The following is a 21,573-nucleotide window of genomic DNA, read 5'->3' as shown; positions in this document are numbered from 1 at the left end:
GGTTGAAGCGACCCCAATAACGTCATATTTATCCCCTGGAACGCAAATTTACCAGGGGAAACCTGACAAAAGCATGTTTTTTTACACCCTAGAACGCCATTTTTAATGGAGGACCCCCCTCAAAATGTAATTTTGCTAGTTTTGAGTTGCAATTGGGTGGGTTTTGTGAACAACTGGCAACCCTGACGCACCTTTACATAAAACAATAATATAGTGTGCTCCAATCCATTCTTAAAATAATGACATAAAAACATTTTGTTTAACACTTATGCAAGCCAATCACAGCTAAAGTTTAGCTGCTAAACTGTAAACACATAACAATTAATGGTGAATGTTAGCCGAGTACTAATGTGACTAACTGATGAAACAACACCGTTTGTAAACCAAAATAGTTACATTCTTCATTATTAAACAAAGTAATTAGAACAATGACAGTCTACATTAATCACATATTGACACAATAGATATTTTGAGCACTCACTTGAAAATGTACCCATAACGTATCAATCGTACTTACAGGTTGTGGTTCGGAAGCACTTGTTAGTCCAAATAAAGAAGATTAGAAGCCAAAGTAGATAAAAGCCAAGATTAGAGAAGCAGTCCTCTGTAAAATGACTAGCACACAACAAAAGGTTCAAATTGGATTGCTGTGGTATCGTGGAAAAAAAAAAATGTAACCATTGATTCTTCACATCATCTTTTGGCAATGAAAACAAAAGAAACTTGCTTTCACAGCGTGTTCATGACATGATGTAAACGCTAACTAGCAGAAGTGTTTGTGGGCAGGTCCGACTGCCAGGAGGAAATATGCTAATGTATGTAGATTGTAACAGGCATAATATTCTAAAATATGACGACTCGTTAAGGCGATTCTGTCGACTCTTTCTTTTGAGAGACAATATCTTTATGTACAATGCACTTTTTTGCAGACTGTTTACATTGAAGGATAGCAATGTTACAAACTGCAAAACAGATATTTTCCAAAACCAATATGAAAGATACTTTAGTACACTCCAGTAGAGTTTATTGCTCTTAACTTCCAGAGAGAATATCACAGACACTGGATGTGATATTCCTTGACACATGCACACTATCAATGCGTTTAGCTCAAGTGTACCTGAAAGTCCTGAAAAGTGAAGAAAAACATTTTGGTCAGCCCCTGGTGGCTGGCTGGAAGATTTCTTGGAAATTCAGGCTCTATTTTTTCTACAATGGAAGGAGATAGAGAAACATTGTCAATCATACGGTAAGCATTTGAAAACAAAACTGAAGTACACTTTGAGTAATCGTTCTTTTGTGTTTACCTCCATGTGTCTGAAGATTTGTCAGCAGCATCTTAATCAGCAGACTGGGGGCCTGTCCAAGCGTTGTGGGGTGTACATTGCGTTCCTCTGGCAGGATTCTGTTTCAACAATTTCAACATGTTTTGTACTGTTCACAGGCCATGACTCGGCTCATCCGGCCTATGTGTTTGACCCAGAGTTGAACTAGAGATTAAATGTTAATTAACTCTCTATTTTGGTATCCCATGTACTGAACAATTCAAGCCTTTTTTGAACAGACAAGGCAGTTTATGAATATTCAATGTGAAGTGCTGGTAAGGGGCAAAGCAGGGTCGTCTAAAACCAACTTGAACTTACAGTTCTTTCTAACTACAGAAACCAACCCAGCATGATGGAAAACAGCCATATAACCCTTGACAGACAGGTTCTTTCAGACACACACAGTTTGATTCATGCATAGCCTTGTGGCAACTCCCCACATGTATTGTTCTTAAAGTGCCCCTATTATGCCATTTTAAAGATAGCTAATATTGTTTTATGAGTCTCTTAAAACAGGTTTACATGTATGCAAGTTCAAAAAACACTTTAGTTTTCTCCAAAAATAGATTTAATTTTACCCCGTTTCTAAATGATTCGTAAACCCCTCCTTTCCCTGAGCCCTCACTGTTGTGATTGGTCAGATGGTGCAGTCCTTCATGATTGGTCTACCGCTACAGCGCAAAACGAAACGCCCATTAACTGAATGACAGCTGTGGAGACCTGTCAATACATAGAAAAGATGGCCTCGATTTTACCTTATCAATTCGAGCCGGAGTCTGACGATGAAACAGTTGAAGTGGCACATCGACAAGAAACTGTTTCGCAAGCACGACTGGAGCAGGACGTTTCTCAGTGGTAAGTGTCATATGTTAACTGTGGAAAGTGCTTGCAATTTGCTTTTGTAAGCGAACCGGGCCCACCTCTACGTTGTGAACTTCAACATTGTATAATGCATAACACTGCGTTAAGCCATCGTTTATCATTATCATTACTTAAACTAATAAGGCAGACAGACAGTCAAGCTGCATCAATCACAATTTTTAGACTACATTGCACTCACAGCTGAACAACAGAACTATAGAAACAGAAAGTTACAGCTACAGAAAATTAGCCGGTTACCAAGACATGTGCGGGGTTGTTACACACCATAACGTACAAAAAGACGTATTTTGAACGATCGCTAGAAAATACAATCATCAATTATTAATCATACTTACAGGTAGAAGTTCAGAGGAGCAAGCCGGTCCAAATAAACTGGGCACTGATCCATTTTTTAAAACCAAGCGTTTGGTGAATCCCGCGTTGTAACGTTCCCCAAGATTGGAAAAGCAGTCATCAGTAAAATGACGCGAACACAACACAAGATTGGAATTGTACTGCTGAGGTGTTGTTGAAAAAATGAATGTTAACCACTCATTCTTTGTAGATTACTCTTTCGGAAGGGCATATAAAACAAATTTACTCTCACAGCGCAGGATACAGCGTCTTCTTGACATGATGTAATCCACGTGAAAATTGTACTGTTTGTGGGCGGGCAAGTTGTTCGCGACATAGAACGTGGGCGGACATTATGCAAATGTGTTAGTTCGTGACGTGTGGCCGTAACAGAAAAAGATTCGAACTGCTGACGACTCGTTTAGGCGAATGTGAGCCGACTCTTTTTTTTGATAGACAAAAACTTCATTTATCGTGCACTGTCGGCGTCACAACTTTGCAGATAGTTTATGTTCACATACAGCTACATGACACACTACATGAAATATCATATTTGAAAAGGCATAATAGGGGCACTTTAATATAAGGTAATTATTATTACCATTTCATAACCTTGGGTGTTCATTCTTGAGCTGTGTTCTGATTGACAGGGTCCCTACGCAGTGTTCACGGCTCCTTACTCCCCAAGTGCCGGATATCAGCTGACATTCAATTCACAGAATGCGTTCATTTGGAACAACCTGCAATGTAATCAAACACAGAGGAAACTTGAGTCACAGATATTAGAGGAATTTGTAAGTAAATACAAATGACCATAATTTAATTAATAGACATGTGGCTAACAAATATATGTGTATTTATTTGTCAGTTCCCCATGGAAATTAATTGTGTATTGCCTGTATATGCTTTGACTCTTAAAGTGACATTAACCACTGACTTTTTAATTCTGAATTTTATGAATTTAAGTTCCATAGTTTATAAACAAAAAATCTTTACTGTTCTACTGAAGAATACAAGTTGCATGCATTTTGGATGGCCTGAGGGTGAGTAAATCTACAGCAAATATTCATTTTTGGATGAACTATCTTTTTAAGATGCCAGAATACCCCGTGAAGTCCACTTTTTATGGCACTTCGAATGGAATGCATCATTGAGATCTTCATTCTTAGTTTGTTTCCTGTTTTCTAGTCGTGAACTTGAAGACCCTGATTAGCAGGTTTAAAAGCACTGTATTAGTGTGAAAGTTCAGGAAGGATGGTTGAATATCCTAGGCTGACCTTACAATAAATCTTTTAACAGTATGTTTTCATTTTGAAGCATTTTCCTTCTGGGGATATTTGCACAAAGAGGTTTTCTCAGGTTTTTCCTCTGAGAATGTTTTAGAAATTCTGTCTCCAGAAGTATGAACACACACATTTACAGAATAACACTGGTAACATAAATTATGTAAAAACATCAAATCAAATATTTAGTATCAAACTGGGTGGATAAATTATTTTAGTCAAAGATGAGTTACTGAAATCCAGAAGGTTTAAATATATGAATTAGATGTTTACCAAGATCATTTTTATTATCTTTTGAAACCCACAATAATATTTTAAAAATCAGTAATCTTAATATATATAAAAAAAATCGTAATTTAGTTGGTACTTTCAATTGGGTGCTGGCTGTCCTGAACCGTAACCTCTAAATTTCAACTAATGAAAATGATATTGAAATGTTTTTTGTATTTTGTACATGGTGAGTAGATAGGCCCAATTATTTTGAGGTTAATGTGTTCAAAAGTCTGAAGAATCTGTGTGTATCTTCAAAGAACACCATTTTTTTAAATAAATAAACAGTTTTTTGTGAGTTATTCCACACAATTTTGTTTTTATATGTGTACTGTCACGAACGAAACATGGGATGTTTTGTCAAAAATAATGTATACTGAATTATCAACTAGGATGTTATGATAGTGGTTGGTTCAATGTATATTTAAACTAATGAATCCTAAGTTTGAAATCAGTATGATCAACTTTTTGCTCTTTAAAAAGGAAAATTGGATTCAAAATACAACAAATCTCATAAATCACACTTATTGTTAAAATTGTAATTGTTATTGATTTACTTCTGAAAATGTTTTAATAAATTAGAAAAATATACAGTCAAGCCCGAAATTATTCATACCCCTGGCAAATTCTGACTTAAAGTTACTTTTATTCAACCAGCAAGTTTTTTTATTATTAGAAATGACACAGAAGTCTCCCAGAAGAAAATAAAACGATGTACAAGAGGCATCATTGTGGAAATATTTATTACTCATCTTTTATTTACATTTGAACAAAAAGTGGCATGTCCAAAATTATTCATACCCTTCTCAATAATCAATAGAAAAGCCTTTATTGGCTACTACAGCAATCAAACGCTTCCTATAATTGCTGACCAGCTTTTTGCATGTCTCCACTGGTATTTTTGCCCATTCATCTTTAGCTATGAGCTCCAACTCTTTCAGGTAGGAGGGTCTCCTTGTCATCACCCTGATCTTTAGCTCCCTCCACAGATTCTCAATTGGATCTAAGTCAGGACTCTGGCTGGGCCACTGCAAAACGTTAATGTTTTTGTCTGCTAACCATTTCTTCACCACTTTTGCTGTGTGTTTTGGGTTGTTGTTGTGCTGAAATGTCCACTGGTGCCCAAGGCCAAGTTTCTCTGCAGACTGCCTGATGTTGTTGTTGAGAATTTTGATGCATTGCTCCTTTTTAATGGTGCCGTTTACTGTGATTAGGTTCCCTGGTCCACCGGCTGTAAAACACCCCGAAAACATGTGTGGTTAGGGTTGAAGGCTTCTCCTTTTTTACGCCAAATGAAGGCTACATCATTGTGACCAAACAATTCCATTTTTGTTTCATCTGACCATAAAAAAGAAGACCTGAAGTCTTCTTCTTTGTCCAGATGAGCATTTGCAAAGGCCAAGCGGACTTTTGTGTGCCTTATCTGGAGAAGTGGTGTCCTCCTTGGTCTGCGTCTGTGGAACCCAGTGGTGTGCAGTGTCCGTTGGACTGTCTGCCTTGAGATGTTGCCACCAGCAGAGCCCAGATTCATCAGGATGGCCTTGGTGGTGATCCTTGGATTCTTTTTTACCTCTCTCAATGCACAATGCACAGCCGCAGATCCTCAGTGAGCTCCTTTGTCTTAGCCATGACTGTCCACAAACCAACAGCAGAGAGCTTCTGTTTTTCACCTGTTGAGTTGATTAAAACAGCTGTTCCCAATGAATCAGGGTAATTAGGATGCTTTAGAACAGGATGGACTATTTGGAATGGTATAGAACTTTGGTTTTTCCCATAGACTGTGACAGTTGGCAAAGGGTATGAATAATTTTGGACATGCCACTTTTTGTTCAAATGTAAATAAAAGCTGAGACATATTTTTTTCCACAATGATGCCTTTTGTACATCGTCTTATTATCTTTTGGGAGAAGCCTGTGTCATTTCAAGTAAAAAACAAAACAAAAAAAAACTTGCTGTTGAATAAAAGTAACTTTAAGTCAGAATTTGCCAGGGGTATGAATAATTTCAGGCTTGACTGTATATATTTACAAGGAAGTAAGTTAAGTTAAATCTTAATAGGTCAATATAAACCTTTTTATTAATTTATGTATTACTGTATTTCAGTAGTGACAAATCTGACAAACATTTTTTTTCAATTTAGAATTCTACAATTCTGTCTATAATACTTAATATATTTAACACATTTATATTCATAGCCGAATTTAATTTCCGCAGAATCTATAAAAAAGCTATATTCTTCACATTTTCAATGTAGGTAATTTCCCATAAAACATTCTCATTCAGTGTACTTTTCCCTTCTGGAGTGCTTGCTTTGCATTTGCCCTTGAAAATGTGACGTGTTTACGAGACTGGTACAGACACAAATGATCTTACTGAGACTCTCGGTATTCACAATTAGGATGAAGGAACAAAAATGCACCTACATTTACTAGATAGTAATGCCTGAAAATGAGCAATAAACCTATGACATTTTCACCAAAACACAGCAAAAAAAAAAAAAAAAAAAAAAAGTCAGCAACACATCATGAATCCTACCAAATATGAAACTGAACAAGCTCAGTAATAAATAATGTCTGATCTCAAGCCCAGATGCTCAAAATCAAACCACCTGAGGTCACATTAGTGTTGTCATGCATCTCTATTCTCTTCCGGAAAACAAATTAAACATCGTCAGACTTGGTCAGGTCAGTTAGAGTTCACAAGACAGAAGTCCGATAAATTAAACTTTCCCTGGAGCATTTAAACAGAAGTTAGATTAAAATAGACAGTAATGTTACATAATTTCCTCTTTCCTGATAACACCGAAGAAAGATGTCGATTAGCGCTAATCTATGGCATTTGAGGAGCTCCACAAACGGTTGGCAGTGTCCGTTGATGATTTCAATATGATTTCCATATCAATTTCTCTAAACGGCGTAACAGCGACACATGCCTGGCCTGCTTTGAGTCTGGTGGATATCAGGTACTAGGACAGGTGTTGCTTTACATACCTCAGTCAACTCGCTGAGAAAACGCCTGCCTCATTTGTGTGGGAAGCTCGACTCGGGAGTCGGGACACAAACCTTAAACGAGCCAAATGGCTTTGGAACATTACCTGATAGGATTTTATTGGCTATAAAATAGCCAGTGTTCAATAATACTGATCCATTTCTTTCAAATGCTGTTGTTTGTAACCGTTTCTCTGAGTTTTAGTAATACTTACATTGTTTAATGTGCAGATATTGAACCATTTACTTTACTTGCTGTTTTATCGCTATTGAAACATTCTTCTTCTTCTTCTTCTTCTATTGACTTTTTATGGCGGTTGGCAAACAAACGATAGGTGCATTCCCGCCACCTACTGGGCTGGAGTGTGGACCCTTGATATCAGGAAGAATCTATATTATATATTCATAACAAAAATAAATAAATAAATAAATAAATAAAAAAAAAAAAAAAAAAAAAAAAAATTATATATATATACACACATACATATATACACATATATACATATATACATATATATATACATATACATACACATACATACATACATACATACACACATACACAATTATATAAACCAAAATTATATCTTTCTAAATCCTGTGGAACAATTCAGTTTTTTTTAAGTATCTCATCAATGCTTCATATATTCTTTTATGATTACCTCCATTATTTAGCAGAGTTTTAAGTGAAAAATTACCTATGTCCATTTCTCTTAGTTCTTTTATCAAACATGCCCTTTCGTTTTCATACTCAACACAATTCATCAGAACATGCTCTACAGTTTCATCTTCTCCACACTTACTGCAATTCCCAGATTCGTGTTTATTAATTTTATATAGAGAGTGGTTTAGAACTGTGTGCCCTAATCTGAGTCTTGTTATTACTGTATCCTCTCTCCTATTACCGAAATTCCCTCTTTCATTTCCAACTTTATTTACTATATGGAAAAAATGTCTTCCTCTTTCTTCCTTATTCCAAGACTCCTGCCATTTTATTTTAATTACTGTTCTAATTTTGGCCTTAAACTCTTCCCTGCTTAGTGCTATGTTCATTTCTATATTTGATAATTTCAGCGCTTGCTTTGCCAGCTGATCAGCTTCTTCATTTCCATCTACTCCCACATGCGCTGGAACCCAAACAAAAGACAAACATATTCCTAATTTTTCAACTCTATACATGCTTGAAAGAGTTTCATATAGAATGTCTTGTCTTGTAGATCTCCCACTAATGAGGCTTGACAATACTGAGTGAGAGTCCGAGCAAATAACTGCACTAATTGGACGATTCTCCTCCACCCATTGAATAGCTAGCAAGATTGCCACCATCTCTGTCGAATAGACTCCTACATGATCTGTAACTCTTTTAACAATTTTAATCTGACAATGTGGAATTACAACAGCTGCTGATGCTCGACCGGTTACAGGATCTTTAGACCCGTCAGTAAATATTTGAATTACTGAGCAATACTTGTGTTTTAGATACTGTTCTACTACTGCATCTTTTGATATTACCCTGTTTTTATCATTAATCATTTCTTGTAGATTAAAATCTACCTCTGGTAATGAGAACAGCCAAGGACAAATGTTTGACACTACCACAGTAGGACTTACATTAATATTTATTAGACCTGCTGATTGAGCTTCTATTGAAACATTAGCTCTGCACCGCCGTTTTAGCTCACCCAGTGGCGTGAGTTCGAGGGCGTGGCTACCGGTTTCTCAACCAATGAAAGATAGGGGAGTGTTCGGGAAACCTGTGTAAAACAATCATTATTTTTGCAGTTTCATTTCGTCATGCTAGTTGAGAAGAAAGCGCACACTTCAGCTTTAATAATTTTTGTTGCGTTTGCAGGAAGTCGATTGTGCTCTTGGCTATGTATACTTTGCCGCTGTAGTGTTTTTACCTTTTTAAAGTTGTTGCATCAGTCCAGGCAAGGCTACAAATGCTTGGTCTCAAACACAATGGCAGGTTTCAGCCACCGCCTCATAAAGGTGTTCTTTGTCTTTTGCTCGAGCTCATTAGCTCTGGCCCTTGTGAAGGAGTGTCAGGTTCGTCTGACTTATAAACAATTCATAATGAGTACCACCATTAGTCACCTGCTGACTGAAGAGAATGTGCTGGCTGTAAAAACTCTTAAATATCAGTTGAGAAATATTACAAAAACTAAAGACTCCATTATCCAGCGAGAGCAAATGAAAACCATTTTACAGGGCTTGACGATGAGATTATTTCAAAAGAAGCTGGCACAAAAGACCCTGGAAAGTAGCGGCTGTGGTGCAGCAGTAACGTTACAGCAGACATGCAGTGACCGACTAAATAAACAGTAAGTTTCTACTGCCTCTACATGGTCATAGACCGGCACTGCATTTAATAAACATTTCTTTTAAACTATTAAATAAGAAGTCATGATTTAAAATATTAGGGCTTTGTTTAAATAAATAGTCTTGACAAGGAAAATATATAGGCTAAGTGAATATTTATAACGCTTGAGAAGAAGGAATATCTCTTTGTAGATTTCATTCATAAATCTTTGCATAAATGTCCCAAAAGAAGATCGTTTACGTAAGAATTCAGATTGTAGAAATGAATTCTGCACATCAAGATGCCCAATTGTGACCTTAGACCACAAAACCAGTCGTAGCACAGGTAGGCTATATTTGTAGCAATAGCTAAAAATACATTGTATGGGTCAAAATGATCGATTTTTCTTATATGCCTAAAATCATTAGGATTTTAAGTAAAGGTCATGTTCCTTGAAGACATTTTATAAATTTCCTACCGTGAATATATTAAAACTTAATTTTTGATTAGTAATATGCATTGCCAAGAACTTAATTTGGACAACTTTAAAGGTGATTTTCTCAATATTTAGATTTTTTTTTTGCACCCTCAGATTCCAGATTTTCAAATAGATGTATTTCGGCCAGATATTGTCCTGTCCTAACAATATAAAGCGTATAAAGCTCAATTAAAAAAAAAAAAACTTATGACTAGTTTTGTGGTCCAGTGTCACATATTTTTTTATTCTATTAAAGGAATAGTACACACAAACTTTTTTTTTACTTTAATTCTTTTATAAAACATAGAAGAATATATTAAAATATTTCTTTTGGTAACACTTTACAATAATGTATTAACTAACATGGACAAACAATGAACAATACATTTATTACAATATTTATTAATCTTTGTTAATGTTAGTTAAATACAAAATACAGTTGTTCATTGTTTGTTCATGTTAGTTCAATGTGTTAGTTCATGTTAACAAACACAACTAACTAGTAAACGCCGAAATTAACATTAACTAAGATGAATAAACGCTGTTGAAGTATTGTTCATTCTTAGTTCATGTTAACTAACGAACCTTATTTTAAAGTAACAATTTTTTTTGTATGGTTCCCAGTGTTTCTCAAAATATTAAATTTTTACAGCAATTTTATTTAACATACACAAATGACATGCATAGTAGAATATGCTTTGTGAGTTTTTTCTTTGTAATTTTAGTGTTCGAGATACTAATTTGAATTGGATTTAATTTTTTATTATCTGTTTTAAATTTTAATGTTTTGTCCTACATTTTTTATGAATTTATTAATTTTAGTGTATTTATTTTTAAATATGCTTCTCCCTCTCTAGCTTGTAATTATTATTATTTTTTTTTAGAGAGAGAAGGGACTGCTTTTTAAAAGTTTGGGATTAGTAAGATTTTTAATGTTTTTTAAGTCTCTTAGGCTCATCAAGGCTGCATTTATTTGGTCAAAAACAGCAATATTGTGAAATTTTATTACAATTTAAAAGAATGGTTTTCTATTTTAATATACTTTAAATAGAATTTATTCCTGTGATGCAAAGTTGAATTTTCAGCATCATTACTCCAGTCTTCAGTGTCAGACGATCCTTCAGAAATCATTCTAATATGCTGATTTATTCTCAGTGTTGGAAACAGTGCTGCTTTATTTTTTTTGGAACCTGTGACTCTTTCTTTCAGGATTCTTTGATGAATAAAAAGAACAGCATTTTTTCAAAATATAAATCTTTTCTAACAACGTAAGTCTTAACTATTACGTTTAATTAACTTAACACATCCTTGCTGAATAAAAGCAACAAAAGTATTAACTAAAGTAAAAAAAAATAGAATTAAAAAGAATTAAAATTTACTCACCCCAAACTTTGAATGGTAGTGGATATTGTTACAAAAAATTTCTATTTTAAATAAATGCTTTTTTTTTTTTTCACTTTTTATTCAAAGAATCCTGAAAAAAGTATCAGAGGTTCCAAAAAAAAAATGGCTGTTTCCAACATTGATAATAAATCAGCATATTAAAATGATTTCTGAAAGATCATGTGACACTGAAGACTGGAGTAATGATACTAAAAATTCAGCTTTGCATCACAGAAATAAATATGTTAAAGTATATTAAAAATGGATATTATTTGGATAATATTTTACAATATTACTTTTTTCTGTATTTTTGATCACATAAAAAAAATACTTAAAAACATTAAAAATAGTACTGATCTGAAACTTTTAAATATACATATGCATATAACATAATATAAACATTACAATTTTTTTTTTTTTGCTATTCTCATCAATCACAGGACAAATACAAAAACTCAATGCCATGCAAAATCACTTTTATAACAGAATATGATGTTTCCACTGTGAACTACTGAACAAAAATTCCAGTGTCGAGTACAGCAATATAATTACATTCTGTAAATTCTCAGTCATATCAGAGCTGCTTCTGAACCTCACATCAAGATTCTTCACCTGCTACAAAAATGGTTTTATGGGTCACATAATACTTTGATATGATTGACTCCTCACTAATTTACGGAGACTTGTACTAAAGCTGTGAACTGGATGTGTTGGACCTTTGTGGCTCTGTGACATCTGGAAGACATAGTTATTTTCTCAGGATTAGTGTAGAGTTTGGTATTGCATCAGTTAAAGCATTTTTTAAATCAGTAATTAAAATAAATAAATAAATGAAGAGTCAAATCATGCAACTCGATACAAGATTATAAACCACTGAGAACATACTAGCTGACATTTGGCCAATCAAAAAAATATGATATTTAACAGAAATAGTTTTTATATAGTCAGACACGAGTCACATATTTAATCGAAGGCTCAGAATATGCTACATTTGGTTGGTTTAACAAAAAAATAAGAATAATAGTTACAAAACAAGTATGACTTGCACAAGCCCTGTTACGTTAATACTAAACTAAGGCATTCTCCTAAATACTGCTATACACACTTTATAGCCTTTAAGAGTGAATTCATCTATTATTTTTAGAACAGGTAGAAAAATAACACTTCGCGGACCGTTTTGTACTTTAAAACATTATGCATCTCACAGACACAGAACTGGATACATGGCACAAACTCATTTCAGGACACTGAGACATGCTCCATAAATCAACGAATAAAAATACTGACTCTATATTTCATTAAAGGTATGGAAACTGTCATGTGTTCCATATCAGCAATACCAACAAGTTGGGTTTCACTGCTCTTCTGCTTTAAACAAGGCTGTACTGGCTCATCCTTGTCATCAAGGCACACACACTTTCACTGTTTCCTTGGCAACCAGGTGTTTGTTTAGCAGCTCGAACTTAGGAAGTGCAAACATGTGGTACATGCGTGTAAGACCCGAGTCTATCCAGCATGAACGAGTCGATGATGTGACAAATGGAGAACGCAGAGGAACCAGTGAAGGTTTGGTTTTGACACTGGAAAGAGAGACTGGAGGAATATGAGGAGGATCTTTATGAGTGTTTTATAGTGTATTTGCCTTTCTGGAGCTGAGAGATGTAAAGCTTTGATTTGCTGCCATCCAGACGTTTGTACCAAACCTCATCATGGTTAATAGTGGTTATCGTGGCACTGGAGGAAATAAAGAAGCAAAGCATTACACATGAATAAGATTCCCCATTAGATTTACCCAAAACAAATTATTTCTCATCTCTAACCACTATAGAGACATCAGAGCCAGTAGCAAATTCAAGAAAATCTGGAAAAGGCAAGGGTGCTCTTGGTGAGTTCATGAGTGCTGAACAGCCACTGACACCCTGGAGCTCACATCTTCGAAAACACTGAAGCTAATTTTCAAACTGACGTTATCTTTAGTAACAAACCACATATTTGAACTATAAACAAGTACATTCTCGCCTAAGAAACTCTTGACGCTACATTCAGTGACACAAAAACAGTATTACTTATAAAATTACAGTGCATTTGGGTGTCCACAATGACACTCGCTATTAGAAAAAACACAAGTGGAGTGATACAAATGGTTGAAACGATTGGAGTTTGGTTATCACTAGAATAACGCACTCCTCTCAGCTAATCAGATGCGAAAAAGAACTGGTCCTCGAATATAATTATAGTAAATAATACAAGTAATATATAAGGTTTGGATGTTTTTGAAAGCAGTTTCTTTTGCTCACCAAGGCTTTGTTCATTTATTCAAAAATACAGTAATATTTTGAAATATTATTACAATTCAAAATTTTCAAAAAACTATTTTCTCATTAAATATTTTAAAATGTTATTCATTTATGTGATAATGTGTAAATTATAATTTTCAGCATCATTACTCCAGTCTTCAGTGTCACATGATCCTTCAAAAATCATTCTAATATGCTGATTTGCTGCTTATATATTTTGTGTGGGGACAGTGATGCATTTTTTTCAGGATTCTTTGACAAATGGAAAGAAAAAATGGGGGAAAAAAGTTGAAGGAAAACAATTTAACATGTCATTGATGAATAAAAGTATTCTTTCTTTAAAAATAATTTTTTTCAAAGAGCAGGTCATATGGGTTTTCGAAAATTTACATTTACATTGTCTAACCGCAGACTTGGCAACACAGATGGTAGCACTCGTTAACTTGCTCAAGTACTCCTCTCTGTGCCAATCACAACAGGCTTAGTCAGCTGACCAATCAGAGCAATGTAGGCTTATGGAAGGGAGGGGTTTACAAACATTACGCTCAAAGCTGCTTCAAACTAACAGTCTCGAAATCATTGACAAATGACTATGTATAAATGTATATTCTGAGAAAATTACCTGACCTTAGATGCATTTAAACCTGTTGTAGGGGACAATATTACAAAATATTAGGACCCTTAAAAAAAAAAAATCACATGACTTGCTCTTTAAATCAATTTTGAAGATAAATTACTTTTGGGGATAGAAAAGTTGATGAATCACCCATACACGTAAACACACACACACCTGGTGGGGAATTCGTCCTTCCTGTTGATGCATATGGCCTGACCCCTGCTGTACCATTTGTTGTCATAGAACAGACGTCCATCTTCTGATCGGGCAACATGATGGTGTTTTTCTGGTTTCAAAGGAGCTGATAGATACAGTTCAGAGATGTGAAATGCTTTCCCATAAATCACTTAAGACAGTCTTTACAGTCGATACAGGCTGATACAGAGAGAGTCAACTCTTTTACAAGAAAAAACATAAAAATAATGCTCAAAATCTTTCTTACCATCTACTTTTACTCTATGAGGACCCATTGAAGCCATAGCCTATGGAAAACGAGGTAGTTTATTAATGATAGAGAACTAATAGCTCACTTTCAAAAAATGTGTTCACCCAAAAATTAGCCCATTATTTACTCACCCTCCAGGCATTCTAGGTGTAAATGACTTTCTTCTTTCAGACTAATTTAATCTGAGTTATATTAAAAATGATCCTGGCATTTCCAAGCTATGAAATTGCATGGGCGGGTGTTTCTCCTCATCAGTCCAATAAAGTGCATCCATCCATAATAAAAAGTGCCTCACATGGCTCCGGGGGGTGAATAAAGGCTTTCTGTAGTGAATCAATGCATTTTTGTAAAAAACAAAAACAAAACAAAAAACAATCCATATTTAAAACCCAATAAATACTTTATTCTAGCTTGCTTCAACTGGTCGTACATGGTAGCCCTTCCAGGTGGATGATGTAGGACGTCGTCGCTGCATATGCGCACAAACCTACGTTTGTTTAAAGAAGCAAAGGAAGCAAAGTTTCCTTACTTTAGGAGGGAAAACCAGTCTCCTCTTGGCTTATATCCAACATTTTTTTTTTTACAAATCCTCATTTTGTACATTTGTTGTTTTGTTTTGATCTCTCCATGGCGTGTTTGCATTCTTAACTTCTGAGAGGCACATGCGCAACGCCGATGGAACTGCTTCCGTGTACGACCAATTGGTGCAAGCTAGATTAAAGTAATTATTACATTTTAAATACGGATATTTTTCTTACAAAATGCATCAATTCGCCACAGGAGGCCTTTATTCACCCCCTGGAGCTGTGTGAGGCACTTGCTATTATGGATGGATGCACTTTATTGGACTTGTTTTGGATTGATGAAGAGAAACCCTTGCTCACGCCATTCTAAAGCTTGGATATGCCAGGATAATTTTTTTTAACAATGTTTAATTTCCAGACATTTATTATTACTATTATTATTATGCCTATTATTTGATTTTCTTATTTTTAAATTGTGAAAAATAAAAATGAGTGTTGTCAATTAATAAAAAAAAAAAGATTAATCAATTTTTTTTTTCTGAAATTAATCTTGATTAATCCCACCTAACATTGATTTTTTTTTTATTTACTTTTATATTGCAATAATTTCACATTCAATTGGCAAACAATTTGTTGAAACAACAAAGACAGTATACTTTTAATATATTTTTTAAATATTTTTCTATGACTGAAGGTGAGTGTCACTGATACCAACTTTAGGAAATTCTTTTTTCCTAATATTTAACCATTGACTGTAGCCGTTTAAAATTACAGTGTCATTAAAAGCTACCATTTTAAACATTTATTAGACTTTAAAAAATAGTTATCAAAAGTTATCAAACACTAAATTCTAAATTAAACAAATTAAACTGATTTCCTCTTTTTTCTTTTGTTCTTTGATTAATAGACATCACAGCAGCTGAGTTAACAGCATTATTTGTGACCCTGGACCACAAAACCAGTCATAAGGTTAAATTTATAAAACTGAGATGTATAGATCAAATGAAAGCTCAATAAATAAGCTTTCTATTGATATATGGTTTGTTAAGACAGGACAATATTTGTCTGAGATACATCTATTTGAAAATCTGCAATCTGAGGGTGCAAAAAAATCAAAATACTGAGAAAATCACCTTTAAAGTTCTCCAAATTAAGTTCTTAACAATGCAAATTACTAATCAAAAATTACATTTTGATATATTTATAGTAGGAATTTTACAAAAAATCTTCATGGAACATGATCTTTACTTAATTTCCTAATGATTTTTGGCATAAAAGAAAAATCAATAATTTTGACCCATACAATGTATTTTTGGCTATTGCTACAAATATACCCCAGCGACTTAAGGCTGGTTTTGTGGTCCAGGGTCACATTTTTCAACGCTGTTAAACTGGAAAAATAAATCGACTGCATTTATGCTGTCATTTTGACAACACTAATAAAAATACAAGATTTTTTTGTATAATATGTAAAAATTGAGATGAGAATGATACAAGAAATATATATATATATATATATATATATATATATATATATATAAAAAATGATGAAGTGAAATAACCTTTCTTATGGCAGTCCAGTCTTCAAGTATATCCAGGTCTTGCAACATGTAAACAATGTATGGTCGTGGGGCGGCTCAGGAAACTAATATTATACAGTAGCAATGAGGCAGAATAACAATAAGGCAGCTGCTATAAACAAATACAAACACACTGGCAAATGACTTCAGATGTGCAATTCTAGCTACTATATAAAGGATATCTGACACAACGACAGGTTTCTTCTTCTTTCCAGGACTAAGGGGATCCTTCTTTTTATTCTTCCTAGATTGCAGACCGTCATTCCACAGTTCTGGTGCAAGAACACATCAATTATTGATTAGTGAATAAATTATTTAAATTTATGAGTATGAGTTGCCATCTGTATTTTACCTGAAGTTATATCTATACTGTGTCTGTCCTCTTCAAGTCGTCTGATCTTCTCTTCTAGTTCACTCTGAACTGTGTCAAAAAGCAGGAGCTTTTCACTCTGTGGAAATACGTCATGAATATGGTATATTGACATGAAACCTCAATAATAAATTGAACAAAGCAGGCAAGAAGAAGAAGCGGGAATAGACTGTGAATGTGAATGAAGTATGGGGCCACCAGAAATGTTTTTTTTCTGGGTTCTGTGAATTTTACCTCCCAGTGCTGGCTGGCTGCTTGCATCTCACAGTCATATTTGTTTCTGACAGATTCCAAGCAGAGCTCACGATAGATACCTGGAATAATATATGTGCAAAAAAGTGACTAAAGCCATCACAATACCATCAGAAAATCAGACAACAAACAGAGTGTAATATGGACTTGATAAAGTAAACTATTGTGTGCTATTAACACCAGGATTTATTTGTCTTTATAGCAAGGGTCTTCAACTCAAAATAGTATTTTATATATTTCTTGTGAAAAAATATATACTTAAATCTAATTTGTAAACATTTACAATTAATATTAATATTTATCCTAGGTAAATTATTTTATATTTTAAAATTGATGAAATAAGATTTTTTAAAGAAATTTCTACTTTTTAATCGCAAGAATGCATTAAATTGATCAAAAGAGACTAGAGATTATTATACTATATAATAAATACTGTGTATATATTATGTATTTATTAGATTAAGTAAATCCTGTTGTTTTTGAACTCCTGAAATTTAGGTTTCCACAAAAATATCAAGAAGCACAGCTTATTTTCTTTTGATAATAAGAAATGTTTCTTAAGTAAATCAGCATATTAGAACAATTTCTGAAGGAGAATTCAGCTTTGCATCACAGTAAAATGTTATGTCTACTTTGTAAACATTTACAATTAGTATTAGTATTATTACTAGGTCAATTATATGATTTCAGAAGAATGTCTGAAGGAAATTCATCACAGGAATAAACTGTAAACTCTTATGTCTAATTTGCTCATTTGCAACATTTACAATTAATATTACTATTTTTTTTTAAAGCAATGTATACTTTATAGCAAGAATTCATTAAATTGATCAAAAGAGACAGTAAACACTTATATTTCAAAAGAATAATAATTATATTATTATAATTATATATTATGTAATCATTTGATTAAATGCTGTTTTTTGAACTCCTGAAAAAAATCTATTTGGGTTTCCACAAAAATAATAAGCAATAATAATAAACAATGATTTCTGAAGGAAAATTCAGCTTTGCATCATAGGAATGAACAGTTTGTAATCAATTAATATTAATATTATTACTAGGTCAGTTATATAATATTAGATATTTTCCTATTCTTAATTTGTGTTTTTACAGAAATGTATACTTTTTAATATCAAGAATGCATTAAATTGATCAAAAGAGACAGTAAACACAATTTGAAAAGATTGATAATTACATTATTATAATTATAGATTATTATAATATACAGTTATAATTATGTACTATGTAAAGATTTACAATTATAATAATTGTTTTTTAATAAAATTATTATACATTTCATTTTTTATTCTTAATTTGTGAAAAAAAGGAAATATTTTTGATAAAGAAACGTATACTTGTATATAGCAAGTATGCATTAAATTGATCAAAAGAGACGGTAAAAACGTATAATGTATAATTATAAGCCTATAATATATCATAATTATATATTATGTAATTATTAGATTAAGTAAATTCTGTTTTCGAAACTCCTGAAAATATTCTGTTTAGGTTTCCACAAAAATACTAAGCGGCATTATCCATTTTTCTTTTGATAATAAGAAATGTTTCTTGAGCAAATAATTTCAGAAGGATTTCTGAAGGAAATTCAGCTTTGCATCACAGAAATCAACTGTTCATAAACTCTTATGTTTTTTTCTTATTTTGTGAAAATAAATTTATAAGATATGTGACCCTGGACCACAAAACCAGTCATAAGGTTAAATTTTACAAAACTGAGACGTATTCGTCATATGGAAGCTCAATAAATAAGCTTTCTATTGATGTATGGTTTGTTAGGATAGGACAATATTTGGCCGAGATACATCTATTTGAAAATCTGGAATCTGAGGGTCCAAAAAAAATCTAAATACTGAGAAAATCACCTTTAAAGTTCTCCAAATTAAGTTCTTAACAATGCATATTACTAATCAAAAATTACAGTTTGATATATTTATAGGAGGAATTTTACAAAAAATCTTCATGGAACATGATCTTTACTTAATTTCCTAACGATTTTTGGCATAAAAATCAATCACTTTGACCCATACAATGTATTTTTGGCTATTGCTACAAATATACCCCAGCGACTTAAGACTGGTTTTGTGGTCCAGGGTCACATATATAATTTCTGAAGAAGAATTCAGCTTTGCATCACAGCAATAAACTGTTATGTCTAATTTGTGAACATTTACAATTAATATTACATATATTGCTTTAAATGCTGTTTTTTGAACGCTTGGAAAAAAAATATTAAGCAGCTCAGCTGTTTTTCTTTTGATGGTAAGAAATGTTTCTTGAGCAAATCAGCATATTAGAACAATTTATGAAGGGTTTATGAAGGAAAATTCAGATCTGCATCACAGAAATAAATCACATTTTTAAGGCCATTTAAAACTTTAATTACAGTTTTACTGTATTTTTGATCAAATAAATGTGTCTTACCAACCCCAATATCTTGTTAGATGTTAGATGTAAAACGTAGGCTAATGTTTCATGTAAGCATCATAATGGTATGTAAATATATTAAATATGGTACAACAGTACATGTTATAGGCCAAGCTTTAAATGCAATACTCCTGACCTATAACATATAAATACAATTATTGTAATTTCTGTAAACTTCAGTTTAAATACTTAAGTAACACCCTTAGAAAAACAATATGTGACCCTGGACCACAAAACCAGTCTTAAGTAGCACAGGTATGTTTGTAGCAATAGGCAAAAATACACTGTATAGGTCAAAATGATCAATTTTATGTCAAAAATCATTAGGATATTAAGTAAAGAACATGTTCCATTAAAAATGTCCTACCATAAATATATCAAAACTTAATTTTTGATTTATAACATGCAACTTTATTTGGACAACTTTAAAGGTAATTTTCTCAGTATTTCGTTTTAATTGCACCCTCAGATTCCAGATTTTCAAATAGTTGTATCTCGACCAAAAACTGCCCAATCCTAAACAAACCATACATCAGTGGAAAGCATATTTTTATTCAACTTATGTATTTATTTGTTTTGTGGTCCAGGGTCTCATATGTTAGTTTGGAACTGACCTGCGACTTTGGTTCGGATCTGCATGTTCTCCTGCAGGGTGGCCAGGGGTTCGAGGTATTCTGGAGCACTGCCAGCTATCACTTCTTGCAATTTAAGATCCACCTGGCTCAACCTCTCCTTGTACAACCTATAAAAAGTCATCATTCGGCTGGAGTCCTCACATGAAATATTTCTGGTTTAACGTTACATGAAGGGACATCACTTACTGATCCTTCAGGTCTGTGAACTGCTTCTCGAGATTTGTCATCTCGTCTAAACACTCCATTCGCCTTCTTTCACAGTCTTCATCATCCATGTCTGCAAAAACATCACAACCATCATTAATATTATTGTCTCGCCTTCCACACACAAACTACGACTGGTTTGAATGATGTGACGTGTGAAGTCTGTCTGTCTGTAACGTTAGCGTTAACGTTACCTGAAGTGTCTCCATCCTCAGACGCGGTCGAGCTCACGGAGTCCTCTTCGTCGGAGCTGCTGGCGTCTTGGTCGGGATAGTCCACGTCCATTTCTTCGTGGTTATTCTCTTTTCTATCACGCGGGTGAACTGGCATTGTATATTAAATCTTTAATACTGTAAACAACCCACTGAGACGAAGAAGAAGACGACGCCACCGGCCGGCGAAGAAAATCACGTTTCAAACATGGATTCGTGAATGACCAATCACCAGGCTGATAGACACGTCATCGCACAAAACACGCAAATTCATTGGTCAGTTTCTGTTTACACATAATGCGGGGAGTGATGGGATATGTAGTACTTTATTGGAATAATCATTTTGCATACCAAATTGCGAAAGCATCACTACACAAACACACAGATATAAATAGTTTTATAGAAATTGTGTGGTAGCTCTTTGTTTTATTTTCTGCCCCAGGCAACAGTGCATTAGTAGCTTTATACATATTTTAAACAAATGCAATTTAGAGTGACAATACGTCCTCTTTTTCCCGGACAAGTCCTGGCCGAGATTTTCAAATTGCCTAAAATGTCAGGGTTTGGATTTGTTTTCGTATTGTTTTAATACTTGCTGAAAGTAATGACTGGGCAGCAGTTTAACCAATAGCGTGCAGGCACTGTACATAATCGACCAATCGTGGCCCGCGAGATGGTGGAATCTATGGAGAACGGTCAAAGCAATGCAAATCTGCATATATCTGTAACCCTGGGCCACAAAACTAGTCA

The 21,573-nt window shown here is 33.8% G+C and overlaps 1 protein-coding gene and 1 long non-coding RNA gene across 2 annotated transcripts; both read right to left on the bottom strand.

Annotated features, from left to right (window-relative positions):
• Positions 1-1,017: 1,017 nt before the first annotated feature.
• On the bottom strand, positions 1,018-7,360 carry LOC141348660 (uncharacterized). Its single transcript, XR_012357536.1, has 4 exons — positions 7,293-7,360; positions 3,139-3,277; positions 1,305-1,402; positions 1,018-1,206 (listed from the first exon to the last, which is right to left on the bottom strand). It is a non-coding gene; the product is annotated as an uncharacterized lncRNA (long non-coding RNA).
• A 4,341-nt stretch (positions 7,361-11,701) lies between these two features.
• Positions 11,702-21,012, bottom strand: brms1lb (BRMS1 like transcriptional repressor b). The gene is made up of 10 exons (XM_073816545.1): positions 20,806-21,012; positions 20,594-20,684; positions 20,387-20,514; positions 17,307-17,386; positions 17,055-17,151; positions 16,885-16,974; positions 16,685-16,749; positions 14,596-14,635; positions 14,328-14,454; positions 11,702-12,974 (listed from the first exon to the last, which is right to left on the bottom strand). The coding sequence occupies exons 1-10, from the start codon at positions 20,939-20,941 to the stop codon at positions 12,857-12,859; spliced, it is 972 nt and encodes a 323-aa protein (XP_073672646.1). The 5' UTR covers positions 20,942-21,012; the 3' UTR covers positions 11,702-12,856.
• Positions 21,013-21,573: the final 561 nt, after the last annotated feature.

The sequence above is a fragment of the Garra rufa genome, chromosome 13, assembly GCF_049309525.1.
Source record: "Garra rufa chromosome 13, GarRuf1.0, whole genome shotgun sequence".
Lineage (NCBI taxonomy): Eukaryota > Metazoa > Chordata > Actinopteri > Cypriniformes > Cyprinidae > Garra > Garra rufa.
This window is presented reverse-complemented; position numbering and strand designations above follow the sequence as displayed.